The sequence below is a fragment of the Phalaenopsis equestris genome, unplaced genomic scaffold (genome assembly GCF_001263595.1).
Source record: "Phalaenopsis equestris unplaced genomic scaffold, ASM126359v1 Scaffold000139, whole genome shotgun sequence".
Lineage (NCBI taxonomy): Eukaryota > Viridiplantae > Streptophyta > Magnoliopsida > Asparagales > Orchidaceae > Phalaenopsis > Phalaenopsis equestris.
The window spans coordinates 204,847-220,030 of NW_018164581.1; the positions used below are offsets into that span (position 1 = coordinate 204,847).

The following is a 15,184-nucleotide window of genomic DNA, read 5'->3' on the forward strand; positions in this document are numbered from 1 at the left end:
TGAATGGCCAGAGGCTATTATACGAGCCTCCAACCAACCCTAATGTGCCTAACAAATTGAGTACCACCTCCTTAAGGCTGACTGTGCTAGAGGGGATTCAAACCCCCGACCTGAGGGATCTTATACCGTGGATGCCAACCAACAGGCCGGGGTACGAAACACATTAATCCTTTATCTATACATATATAAAATCAAAACTAAGCTGAGCAACAAAATTAAAATATTTAATTGTAAATTTTTAAATCATGACTGAAAGTTTTATTTCAACTTATTTACAAATATTTCAGTAAAAAATATAAAATCACAAATGTTGGATACAATTCTTCAAAAATAACTGCAATTCTGACTTCAAATTACGACTGAAATGTTTATGTTAGTCATAATTTTTAATGAAATTATGGTTAAAACATAATATATATATATATTTATCTGAACTTCTTATATAATTCATGACTATAAATCAATCAAATTTATTTGACATACAAGTCTCATAAATATTCAAAAAAGTATTAATTATACTTAAATTAATAACTTATTTTTAATACTTTTGAAGAGATTATGAAGGATCCGGATCAGTGTACATTACACCAGATTCTGGAGGTGAATGTGGAGTTGCATATGAGACATATTTTCCAATGCCTTCAGTGGGGAAAGATAAGCCTTGGTATTCTCTTGAACAAGCAACCGTTCACTTCACAGTGATCTCTACTGAGCATGAATGGAAAATTAATTCCGAACAAGTAATCTTCTTAATATATATGTAAATATTTATAATTAAGTTGTTTATGACATAATCAAATAATTCTGAAATTTTTGCAATCATGTAATAATCTTGACAGTATAACTGGATCTATGAGGACTTGGCATCAGTTGATAGAAGAATAACACCTTGGTCAATTCTCTTGGGGTATATTGTCCTGAACAAGCTCATGATTATTACTTTCATGTATGAAATTTACACACATACCACACTATTCTTCTGCATTTACATATCTGACATATGTTTGATATTTCACCTTTGAAACGATATGATGGTGGTATTTTTGATGCGATGATAAAGATGAGTGAATGTTTAGGTATTAGATATGTAAATAGAAAAAAGTTGTGTGATATGTATGTAAATTTTTTATGTTCATTTTTTTAATAGTTTATATTATTCTTTTCATTTCAGAAAAGTACTAGTTCAAAGTCATTGTAAAGAAGCTTCTACTAAAGCTAATCTAAGTGATGATCTTAATTGCCAAAAAAAAAATACAGACAAAATATTTATATTTTTGTGAACTTTACATTTTCTTATATTTACTTGAATAGCTTCCATTTGCAGGCATAGACCGATGTATTCCTCTTATAGCTCCATATTGCCGAGCGTAGATTCTGGTTTTGTTGAGTCAATCGAGCCGGTTTTAATGAAAAATAAGGTATTCAATAAACATGAAAGTAGCATCTTTTTTTTAATAAATAATTAAATATGCAATTTATATGCAGTATAATTAGTTACTTTATTCATAACTTAGGGAAGATTAAATAAATTTTTTTTGTGAATGTCATGTTCTTTTGCATTTTTTTTATAACTATCACATTACTTAAGCATCTAACTCCAGATTGTAATTTGGTGAAGATATCAATTGGCTTTGTCTTGAGTACATGAGAAATAGGATTGCAAACATTATCCATGGCAGAAGTATTATTGCAATGCATGATTATTGGTTTTAGTAAGGGGATTTCTGAAATCTTTTAAGTCTTAGGAGACAAATAAATTTTGTGGCAACATAGGATAAATCTTAATATTCTACCTCGGTTGAGGAATATGCTACTGTGGGTCACTTTTAGATCTGTCAAGTGACAAGATTGATGCTAAGGTATAAAAAGAAGCTGGTGATAGAGCATCAATCAAATGAGTCTCTTGCCCACTTGGCGTTAAAATAGATAAGTAATGTAAGAGGTTTGGGTCTTAGTGGAAGATCAAGATTGATACCCCTTTTAATGTATCAAAGAAGGCATTTAAGTTATCAGAAATGCAGATAGAGGGGATTGTGGAGGTATTAAGATAGATAGTTGACATTAAATGCAATATAGAGCTTGGTTATGGTATGATAGTAAAGAGAACCAACTAGGTGTCAGAATAATTTGGGATCTACAAAGTATTATTTGGATTCTTGGGAGGTAATAGGGGTGAGGCATAGTGGATTGGAGAGAGGTTTACAATCAACCATACCCGCTTTGGTAACAATGATGGAGACATTTGAAGTTAGACAGAGGAGGAGGCAATAAGTGGTCTACTGGATGTGAAAGCTAAAAAATGTGGAAGCAGATACCAAAAGATTCATGAAATTTTTTTTTTGTAGATCAGTGAGTAGTTGATGCATGACCTTAATATTGTTACTCCTCAACAAAATATACAGCATATAATTGAAGATAAAGACAACTGGACTTGTTCTTGTATGTAAGCCGGGAAGGATCTGCATCACTTCTTTAAAAACTGAATTGAATGTCCAGAAGCTTGTTTGAGGCCATAGAGGGACTTTTTGAGAGCAAACAAGATGTGGAAACACAACATCAAACAAACCCTTGGATTCATGAATGTAGATTGTCTATTCTAATGTGCCATGGTTCGTGGAGGATTTGGGATAGAGGCCTCACAACAAGCTCCATAAAGAAGTGCTTAGTGTATATTTTGATCCTTAATTATATAGCCAGAGAACGAAAACATAACAAAAAAATTATTCTCGGACGCAAGCTATGAATTAGAGCAAGATTGGTCATGAAGTAGATTGGATAGATAGTGCTCTTGAGTTAAGTTGAAAAATATTCCTTGGCTATAGTGTTGTATAGGTTCATAGTTGGCATTACCAACAAAGTCTTCATATGTTCCTTGTTAAGATTCAAATTGTTGCATATTATAAAGGTCAGTGTTAAAATGGTTGGATGTTCCTATATCCAAATTACCAGACACTAGGGTGGGTTAAGGAAGTGACAAGAGCTATATTGAATTAATTTTTTTGCCATTACCAACAAGACTTGATATGTTCCTTTATAAGGTTCAAATTCTTGTAGATCATAAAGGTGAGTAGTAAAATGGTTGGATGCTTCTATGTCCAAATGCTGGGTGTTGGGGTGGGTTGAGGAAGTAAGAATAGTTGTATTGAATGAATTTTTGGTACTTGGTGGTTTGTGTGGTTGGTAATTCCAATTGATCTTGTGCCAACCTTAAATAATAATGCGGCATTGTTTATTACAGATCTGACAGAAAATTGGGTTTGTATTTTGGGTTGTTGAGGCTATTAAGGTCCATAGAGGTATTGTTTGGATGGGTTCTCATCCTTTGTTAGAATATGATCTATTATAATGTGAGTAGAGAGCTGCTTAAAGATTAAGTGGAGTTGGTTCTTGCAGTTGTTCATTTGAAAAGTTAATTTTTCATTATATAAAATATTGGTCTTCTAATTTGATTGTGTAAAGTGTGATTTTTATGGCTATTTTGAATGCTTGATAAGGTTAAAGTAATCCTTGGAAAATATAAACAGTGATATCTTTAGTGCCATTGAAGAATCAATAGCTAAAATATTGTCCGTTAAAGTCTTGATTTGAGTAAGATATTAGATCATTATTTGATTCTTTATTGATAAATTGCGTAGTTAATTTTTATGTTGGATTACCTTATATTGATTCACGGCTTCTAATCTTGTTTTAAATGTTGCCCAAATTTATGAATAGGTTTTGAGATTCATAACATAAGAAATGATAGTGGATATTGGATTTTGGGTAGTGACACTAGTTACAACTGCTGTAATTCTTGCTGGCTGAGGAGTGGATCCATCAATAAAGCCCTTGAATCCATTAGCCTTGATTATTTTGAGAATTATAGATTGCCTTAGAGGATGGTTGTCACTAGAGAGGAAGATGTCGGTTGCCAATTTGATATTGTATATAAGGAATTTTAGAGAATTGAAGGGCTCCTGATTCTTAAGAGAAGCAAGTTTGTTATTTAGAGAGGAAGAAGTAGCATAGTCGGCCATTAGGAGAAGAAGTATTTCTTAGTACAATGCAGTGAAGCTAAGGTTTTGATACCATGTAAACAAATAACTTTTAGCTGTAATATGAAAACTAGGGGGAAAGAAAATACTAACAGAGAAAATTAAAAGCCTTAATGCATATAGATAGCTGTTGTACGAGGTATATGTAGGTTTGAAAAGGGAGGGCCTATGCATGCAAATCATCAAAAAAAAAAAAAAAATTAGGCCTTAAAATTACTTGTCCAGTGTTTATCTTCACCCAATCTTTTGTATATGAATTTTCTGAGTTTTAATGTATATCTTTAATGCACTAAAAAATTATCTATTTGTTGATAATCAGGTAGATTTGGTATTCTTCGGTCATGTTCATAACTATGAGAGAACATGTTCAGTATATCAAAAGACATGCAAAGGATTACCAACAAAGGTTAATGGCATTGATACCTATGATAACACCAACTACACTGCTCCAATTCATGCAACCATAGGAATGGGAGGTTTTACCTTGGATGACTTCTCTGATGAAGTAAGCCCCTTTCTCTCCAACTAAAATTTAAAGTTCTGCTGTCAAAATTTATACTGATTTTTATCTTAATTGAACTTACCTCAATTTTATTTTAATTTAGCTTGAAATTTTTAATCTTAAGGGGATGGTTTTGGTTTGCTTCAAACAGAAACGATAAAATCCAATAAAATTTTATTTTGGTTTGGATCAGTTTTGTTCAGTTTTAATAAAAGCTGAGTTAATTCTGCTTTTTGGATTTTAATTTTGCTTCAAACAGCCCATTTGGTTTGCTTCAAGCATATTTTGTGAGAAACTTGCATTATAAACTAGACAATTTGGCTTCAAAAATTTGTCAAAAAGGTTTTTAAGTTACTTTTATTTTAAATTTGAATGCAGGCTGCTGAATGGAGTTTAATTAGAATTTCTGAATTTGGTTATGTGAGAGTACATGCCACGACATATAAACTAAGTGTTGAGGTTCGTATAGGCTACCATTAATCATGCTCTGCATTAATAATCTTTTCTATTCATCTTTACTTGCCAGGATTGTAACAATCAAATTACTAAAATCATATCAATAATAGCATACTAGTTTACTGTTAAAAAGTGAAATACACCTCTTCATTTATGAGTTTTTGACTTCAAAGAATTATAAATGTAATATACATAAAAAAATGTGTCAGCACGAATCTTAAAAAGATCTGATGACCGATAGAGAAGATGATGTGGCAATCCTGGGCCCACCACGAGTAGTTCAAGGGCCCATATTTTTCCGACAGCTTCTGCGGGCCGCGAGAAATATAGACTTAAGACAAAGAATTCAACCATCCTACAAAATCTATTGGCATGAAACTCTCGTGAACGAATCCACCTACATACCTCAACCAAGTGGGGTGAACACTGAAACCACCCGGATCTAAACCAAATAGGCGAGGCCTCCCAGACTACCTTTCAACAATAGCCGCCCAGAAAATGACCTAATCGGTCATTCCCTCTAGCTCCCGACACGTGGCCACCAGTCCCAAAATCCGATCGGGTGCCATCCCAATCTCCTGACTCCATCAGGTCGGGTGACATTTCAGGCTCTCGACCCTATAATTATATATTGACCTAAACGCCCCCTCTATACATTTATTCATGAAGGACCACCAAACTGACATGGCATAGGCCGCCCTGAAGCAGTGCCTGGTTTTGTTACAGCTTAAGTTTGCACGAACCCTAGGGTTTGTTCGAATTGCTAGAAATGACTAACAAGTACATCATCGTTGAGGAGGGCATCCCCCAATCGGAGACAACAAGATCGTCGGGTCCAGAAGAGAGCCCTACCAAGAAGAGGGTGGAAACCGAGGGAGGATTTCAGACTGCCCGTTCAACCGAGGTTCAACCGAGGTACGAAGACAGCCGACCCTCTGGAGACAACAGAGGTCCAACTACAGATAAGCAACCGAACCACTGACCGACTTAGTATTATGAGAGTCTATCCTAACATTATGAACAACCTTCGATGAGTTCAAAGGACCCCAAATCACTCCCTTGAGAATGTCAATAGCATAGATTATAGAGTCCCTTCATCTTAAAGGCTAGATTCCCGATGGCACATAATAGAAAGTTCTTCCTCCAGTTTTTCCGGCCGCGCTTTCTGAGGATGAGCGCAGTGAGCTTCCTGGTTCAGTGGTGTTTCCACCCCACGAATTTGTAGGCCAGCCGAGTCGTGCTTCTTCGACGTGTCGGCTGCCTTAGCCAAATCAAATATTGGGCAAGCCGCAGAGTCCGATCGTAGTCCTTCCGAACGTCTAAAACCGTCAATGGATCCCAAATCCACAACAATCCCGACAACACCACGTTCTATGGGAGGTGGGGTGTTAGTTCCCACACCAGATAACGAGCTCATCATCTTATGTGAATTCGAGGTAGTAAGGGGGAAAACTTCCTCCACAGTTTCCAGTTCCACAGATGAGGGAAGGGCGACATCTCTAGCAGCATTCACAGGCAGAGGATCATGGGATGCCTCCTGAATGGTCACCCTCAATTCCACCGGCAACATCATCATAGCTGCAAGATCTTGCCTCTGCTCTTCCGCCAACATAGAAGGATTTTGGGCCAAACTTAACGGTTGCGCCGTCCTACCCTCTAGACGGCTTGTGCCCGTCGTCCGACGTTTCTTCACTAGGAAGCCGCCCTCCTCACTTGGGACCTCCGTGTAGGGCAATCGGAAAGTGAATCAAATGACCATACCTCGTCCCCTAGCTCAGGAAATCTCACCTCAACCACAGAACGTCATTCAAGACGTGTGCTTTTGAAAGAAGCTTTCGCCTGCTGCTTCAATACTTGAACAACCATCTTCCGAGCATCTTCACAGAAGTTAACTGACTTGGAGGGGGACTGCTCTCCATGATCACTGATAATGGATACGAAGAGAAAAACCACTCGAAAAGATTAAAAAAACAAATGTTTATTCTTCAATTCTCCCACAGTGTTCAATTATTACTAAGTTAATAATCATGAATATCAATAACTTTTTAAAAATTAAAATTTTTTTGTCCTTATCACAACCGTCATTATCAAGAAGCAAGTGAATCAAGGAGTTCAAATATGTACATAAAAATTATGTCAACACGAATCTTAAAGAGATCTGACGACCCACAGAGAGGATGATGTGGCAGTCCTTGACCCACTAGGGATAATTCAAAGGGCCAATATTTGTCTCGCTGGCTCCTGTGGCCTACGAGAAAAATAGTCTCAAGACGTACATAATTTAGCTATCCTCCTAAAGTCTATTGAGATGAAACTCACGCGCATGAACCCTCCATAATCCTCGAGCATACCTCAACCAAGTCGGGCTAACGTTGAAAATCACCCGGATCTAAAACGGTGTGTCGGGACCACCCAATCCACCTTTCATCCATAGCCGCCCGAGAAATGCCCAAGCCAATCATTCCCTCTAGCTCCCGACACATGGCCGACCGGTCCAAATCCGGTCCTGTGCCATCCCATGCTCCCGACCCCATCTGACTGTGCTCCATTTCATGCTCCCGGCCTCATAATTATGTATTAACCAAAATGCCCCACCTATACCTATTTTTCCAAGGATATATAATGTAATCATACACCCCTCATTACTATTAATAGTGACTCGTTTTATGAATAAAAGGTTACACGATTTTGTGTTCATTACCAAGCTCTCTACTCTTATCTTCTCTTTCGCGTTCTATTTCTTATACGTGTCACCCAGACAGTTTTGAATTCAACTTGTAATCGTGAAATTATAGATGTTAACATGTAAATACATAAAAATTTTATTGTTAAGTATGCATATTTTCCAATTATGTAATTTGAATTCTTTCATATTACGCATGTCATACCCTTATATTTAAAGATCTGATCTAATGTCTTTTCTCTTGTTCTTATAAATTCAGTTTATAAACTCAAATACAAGCGAAGTACTCGATCGATTTCAAATCACTAAAGCAGGAGATATGGCTGCTATGCTATGATCGACCATCAGCGCTCAATGCATGCTCAGCTCAGAAGCCTGATGTGCGAAATATATTGAAGCAACACTGATTAGAACAAAGTTATATATTATTCAAATTCTTATTTTCATTTCTGAACCCAGTAATTAATGCGAAGTATACAAATAAGAAAATCCCATTTTATTACGCCAAGCAATCACATACATAGTGTGTGGCAGATTTTGATCCTAACCTTGATTCTTGTTGTCTTTTTTGTTAAATTTTGATTAAGGGCGCGTTTGGAGCAGCAGCTGAGGGGCGTCACGACAGGCTGATGCGATTTTGTGTCGTTTGGATCGACAGCGGCTAATTATTTTTTAAGAGCGAGTAACTGACATTATAAAAGTGGCATTGAGACATTTGATATTCAATTATTCTTTTTTAAAATAAGTGCAGTGTATATAAATATTAGTTGATCTATCATATTATATTATTATTTAAAAAAAATTCCAATAACTTTATGACACATTTTGATTAAAATCTAATTATAATAACTTGACTCTAAAATTTGTCCAATCCAGCCATGATTCAATGTTTTAACAATTCACACTCTCATCCGATCGAGCTATTTTCTGCTTTGGCCTATTGTCACACGAAAACTACAGCTATATCTTATGCACGAAAATAAAATAATATAGATAATTGCATCATAATCATCTCATAAATGTTAAATAGGTAAATTTGTAGGTCACCAAACATACATATGTATGAACTAACACATATAACTATAATATAACGTTAAATCACAATAATAGTAGTGTATATAGTTCATGTCATCAATCACAATTATCATCACATATATAATATATAAAGAAGGTGCTCTAGTTAATCATATGTTTGTTTTTCTTGCATAAATGGTAAGAAAACATATACAATATCATTTCATATCATACCAATAAAAGACTATTAGAACAATTAGTTATGCATCATTAATAGTGTATGGGAGTCGTCACTCCCGGTCATCCCGTTGACACTCATATCATATCATATTTATCCTTATAAGTCTCAGTTTGTATCGAGTTTATATTACTAACTCATTTAAAGAAAAATCTGTCGACCCAACTTCCTACACGGAGTATCATATCTCTTTTAACCTCAATCATAATAGCTAGCTTTTCTTGCATACAAACAATTCATGATATGGTATCATATTTAAACTATATTTTACTCAATATATATCACTATATATATATATATGTGTGTGTGTGTGTGTGTGTGTGTGTGTGTGTGTGTGTGTGTGTGTGTGTGTGTGTGGATATATGTATATATATATATAAAGTTCGCATGTAAAAGGACATTGAAATCCACAATATGCAACAATATGATCAAATTATATTTACTAACCAAACTATAAAATTACACATTAAACCTACTTGTAGTGATAATCTACCTTGAGTCGGTTAACTTTCCCAACTAGCTCATTGAACAAAAATTGGGCCATATGTCTCAAAAATCTCTCTCTTCTATCTCTCTTCTCTCCTCTCTTTTTACCTTAGTTTCCCTTCTCCTCCATGGTCTAACCAAATGAAAAGTCCATGGAGAAGATTCTAGACAAAGTGAATTAGTGGGGTTTAAATAAAAAAGTGTGCCAATGATTTATTTGTAATTATGCTAAATATTTGGTTTAATTTATAAAGCTTAATAAATCTTTTATATCTTGCAATCTAGAACTCCCAAAATTGTGAATAAAAAGTCATAAAATAATTGATCATGTATAGGACACTCTAGTGAAAGCAATTTACAAAATAATTGTCAAACAACTTTAAAAATGAATTTCTGCCTACACATTTATATTTTTTAGTGAATTACAATTGCACCATTAATTTTTTATTTTCATATTAATATTTAGCATAAAAATTTGAAAAAATTATAGTATTTAAAGTCATCATTTTTTATAATTTTGTAAATACGATTGGTTAATCAGGAGAATGATGGTCCCGTAACAATTATTCAAAGCTTGTAGATTAAATCATCATTCTATATATTTGTAGATTATTTATTTATTATTTTTTACCAATTATTTCAAAAAGAAATTAAATGCCAATATAATATAAAAATACATCTTAATAGACATATTAAAACATCGACTAATAAAATATACAGTTAAGCATTATGATTGATTCTCATATGTATAAGGCCTGAAAATTACAATCTTTCTTAAAAAAAAATGAAATATCTTTCTCAACATTTCATTGTTTGTACTTAGCCAGAGAAGAATTATGGGTATAGTTGCAATTACAATCTTTCTCAACATTTCATTGCTTGTACTTAGCCAGAGAAGAATTATGGGTATAGTTGTCTCATCTTAAGCACTTTCTCCGAAGTAGTTTTTTTTTTTTTTTCTGATATATGTTTTTATTGAACTTACACCATTAGAATATATTTATTTCTCAATTGCTTGACATGAAATGCTAATATATAATCAAGTATTTCTTGATAAGAGAGGTTAGGTTGCATTTTACTTCATTCTTTAAATACAATAATGCATCATTGATAAACACAATCTCAAGTTGATTTAAGTATGAATTAAGCTCTTAAATCATCAACTCCATGAAGATTGAAGGTGCATTAATCACTCTAAAGGGCATGCTAAAAACTCATAATGACTATAATTTGTACTGAATACTAACTTAGCTATGTTCTTTTACTATACCTTTAATTAATGATATCCTGATCTTAAGCCAATCTTAGATATTATTCATATGGCCTATAACTGATTAAATAAGTACTCAATTACATGTCGGCATATCTAGTTGTCATGGAATATCTAGTAGGTATCATAATTGGCAAACTCATTTTTATAAGCAATATAAAATAAGTCTAAACAAATATAAAATTTCTTGGCTATAAATGAATGACTTGCACCAAAATAAGAGAAAATATTGTAATATTGATGGAAATAAAAATTCTACTTGCCGCCACATTAGATGTACTCTTTACTTCTTGCTTAGTCAAATTATAAAGAGTAACATGCACTCGAGTAAATATCTCTGAAGTATTCTAGTCTCTCTCATTCTAACCAGGCTTTATAGTTATAGTTCCACCTCTTGCTCTACTTCCTGCTTAACTTGAATAATTAGATCTAAACTATGACATTTCCTCAAGTCTACGAGGGCAATCAACCATCTAATACCCAAAACATCCAGTAGGTAACACATTCTTAAATGCTTTCTCTCACAAGTAGCACATGCTGATATATTATTGACTTGTGTTGTAGAACCCTTCTTTGACTCATCTGGTCCAAACCTACTTTTATTTCCATTAAAATTGTTTTCGAACATTTCTCCATCACATCTCTTTCTACTCATATCACATCTCTACTGAGATACCGACAAATCATTTTCTGTTAATTTTGCTCTTTCCACTAACTCTAAAAAATCTTGAATCCTCAGTAAAACCAGTGGATGTCTTAATCTTCTATGAGTCCTCTCAAAAGGTGATAATATTTCTCCTCAATAGGACTAACTAACTGTGATGCATATCTGGCCATAGTATTAAAATCATCCTCATATTACATAATAGTATTACTCTCCTCGCTAACCTCATGAAAGCCTCTTACATTTGTTGTCTAGCGAATGGAGGCACAAACCACTCTTTGAAAGTAGGTACAAATTCCTACCAAGTTATCAGTAAATTCAACTTACCTTGAAACAACTTCCTTTACTGGTCTAACTACTAATAATTTGTTTTTCCTTCAAATAAAAATACAGTCAATGGTATCTTGTGATTATTTGAACATTATATGTTATCAAAGATATTTGATATCCTTAGTAACCAATTTTCTACTATATGGAGCTCTACCGCACCCTTTAAATGTGGAGGCTTCAATCTATGAAATATTTGTAAATATTTCTCACATTCATTTGCCTTACTAGTAAACATCTTGTTCTGTCCATCTCAACTAACAAATTGTAACATAGATTCTAACATCTTAGCCCTCATGGTTGTCTGCATAGGTAATGATTGACTAGAATTATGTTCATTAATCATTTCTAGTTCTAGGGAATCTATAAGATCTCAACCATAATACTCTCAAATCTGAATAATCATATATAATTACTCAAATGATGCATATGTATGCATAAAAAAATAAAAAAAAAAAGATTCTTAAACTACCAAAATCTTACTACCCATCTCATAATCAATCTTATGATATGTATTTTATCAATTCCTCCAAAAACTATTGCTCTAATACCATTTTAATCTATCACAACCGAGCCTAATATAACATATATAAGAAAATAGATTATATCAAGTCAACTACTTAATAGATATTTAGACCAAGATGAATTTGAACGAAATTTATTTAATCTTCTAATTTATACTATACAAAGACAGTAAATCATCAATAATACTTTAAAAATAATGTTCAAGATAATATGTATCACATTTTTCTCTTTATACATCAAAACTATTTACATCCAAAATATTTATATACATGACTATGACTGGTTTTTACTTAGCCACCACCTAAAACTTAAAGAAATAACAACCTAAAGACCTAAAATTTTAACATTTCATTCCAACCACCCTAACCCTTCCTCCCTTCGTTTCAGTCACTCCGTCGCATGCTGCTCCCACTCCATCTCCCTCCATATGAAATTGACGGCATAGCTAAGGTGGCATATATATGTAAGAAGAACAATTTAGTGGTATGTATTTAAATCTTTGTTGAATTTTTATTGGAATCAATTGATATATGCTGATGTGTTTTACCATCCTATTCCAAGTTGGTGGCATATCCAATCCCCTGCTGTTTCTTCGACTTCTCAGCTTAAAAGGCAACGTTAGAATCATGCAAACTAAAGTTTGTAACATCCTCAAGAAGAGAACTTGCAACCACAGCAAAGGAGGATCAAAAGCCTGAGAAGCATAAGCCTTGCTTTGTACATGAGCAGATGATACAATTAATTAATGATATGTTAATCTTAATTGTATCAAAACTTTGGTTTGAACGAGTCATTCATTTTGGCATTAAATTTGGTGTGAACATAGCTGTAAGAGTCATGTAAGTCATGCGAGTCTGAGTGAAGCTATCTTATAATATGGAAGATGATTTATTTATGGTTTATTTGGTAGGCTCAATCGTGATTTATGTATATTTTGTAAGTTTATGTTTGGGCATGTAAATTTTTATATCCTTTTGGTAGCCTTGACAGGATCTAAATTACCATCATTCCCTATGATTCAATTTGACGAGCATTTCTCATGAACATATATGGTTGTAATTGAATTACAAATTATCTGCTTTAGTGAGTTTTTCTATTAAATATTTGAGTGCTATGCATGAAAATTTACTTATTTGAAATGTAAATACATAAAGTTTGTGTGAAATGTAAATACATAAAGTTTTTCTATAGCTTAGAAATAAAGTTCACCATCATTCCCTATGAAATATCCTTTTGCCAGCATTATCCTTGAAGCATTCCATTTAATTTTTATGTAGCTTACTTTATAGAAATACCTAGAGCGGAAGCCATCAGAGAAGGATGTAATAAGGTTGATGCATATAAAAGCCTTTTTCTTCGTTCTGCCACAAACTATTTATTTGATAAAATTTTTACTCTGGTCACATTGTAATGTGTTAGAGGCCAACAAATTTATCTAGCAAGTTGAACTCAAATCAAAGTACATAGACACACATATAAGTAATAAAGTGGCTACCCCTCAATTCTTATGTACTTACATATCCAACTGTCATGAAAATTCATTCAAAATTTATAGAAACAATTATATTAATTGCTCGTTTTTTTTTCTCTCAGGCTCAAAAATTGGAGATAGATAACATTGGATGGAAAGCTTTGAACTAGTAACAATTCACTGACAACTATTGTAACATTTCAAAATCTATTTCCTTTGAAAAAGTAGTGCTTATTTTATGTCCAAACATCACATCTCTTCATATTGCTGATTACTTTATCCTCAGTATTTTTTATATTGTTGTGTTGTTTATGATGATATCCAAGCACCTTCTCATCTAAAGGGATGAGTTATCTTGCACAACCCATTGCTATGCTTTAATTGGAATTAAAACTAGCACATAATTATCTTGAATTTTTAGCATTTCTAAGGAGGTGATATGAGGCTCCATTAGCAACTTGGATGGATCATTTATAGAGACTTCACTGGGATGAAACTCCAGCTCACGTTGTACAAAATTTCCTCCCCCAATCATAATTGTTTTTCTTTCGCAGTCTCTTTGAAGTAGCACCAAGACACAAAGTAGTTGTAGTACAAAGCAAATGAAGGTCAAACTACATGTTTTAGTCCATATTTAACTTAGAAGTTCCAAGCCATTATCAATAGAGAAAGGTAAAAATGTGGTTTCAGTGCTTACCCATCCTACAAACCATAAGACTATAAATAGTGGTAATTTTTGTCATTGAATATGGAGAAATAATGTGAAGTTTGATACTGAGATCATGAAGAAGAAAAGTTGCAAAGATACGAGAAAACTAAGTGCAGGTTTTCAGCTATGAATGATAAGCATACAAAGATCAATGAGAAGAAGTCAGATCCAGTTAGAAAGTAATCATAAAAAAATATATATGATGAACAAGCAAGTTTGCATGTCACTGAATATGTATATATATACTGTAACACAATCAAGCAAGTTTGTTTATGTGTGAAAATATGCATATACTTTGTATGTCACTAAATGTGTGAATATGTGTTTATGCTAATCATGCATATTCCTTTATTTTCATACATATCTAGCATGATTGCATATTAATCATTTCATATATGCCAAACAAACAAGTTTGTATGTCACTAAATACGTATATGCATACTGTACCACACGTAATCACATTGTAACACACATAATCACAATATAATGTCAAATCATAATAATAACTGTGTCTAATCATCATCTTGCATGTACTATTATCACATATATATTATGCAAGTTTGGTATTCTGACCTGTACCACACGTAATCACAATATAATGTCAAATCGTAATAATAACTGGGTATAATCTATCATCTTACATGTACTACTATCACATATATATTATGCAAGTTTGGTATTCTGACTAATCATATGTGACATTTTAATTATATGAATCATAACAAAACTTGTATAATAATATTTCGTATCATATTAGTAAAAATTATCTAAACAACAATCATATGAAATAATATATGAGGTTCGT

General features: G+C 33.4%; 1 protein-coding gene across 2 annotated transcripts in view; it reads left to right on the forward strand.

Moving 5' to 3' along the window:
- LOC110021685 (probable inactive purple acid phosphatase 1) overlaps positions 1-13,098 on the forward strand; it is a 28,569-nt gene extending 15,471 nt beyond the window's left edge. Inside the window, exons 9-15 of one of the 2 annotated variants that reach the window (XM_020720276.1) lie at positions 554-740; positions 840-946; positions 1,325-1,418; positions 4,354-4,539; positions 4,915-4,995; positions 12,587-12,682; positions 12,761-13,098. In XM_020720276.1, coding sequence (XP_020575935.1) covers positions 554-740; positions 840-946; positions 1,325-1,418; positions 4,354-4,539; positions 4,915-4,995; positions 12,587-12,682; positions 12,761-12,808 — 799 coding nt within the window. In that variant the 3' untranslated portion in view covers positions 12,809-13,098. The remainder of the gene's footprint in view (positions 1-553; positions 741-839; positions 947-1,324; positions 1,419-4,353; positions 4,540-4,914; positions 4,996-12,586; positions 12,683-12,760) is intronic. The other variant, XM_020720277.1, reaches the window with a different exon arrangement.
- Positions 13,099-15,184: the final 2,086 nt, after the last annotated feature.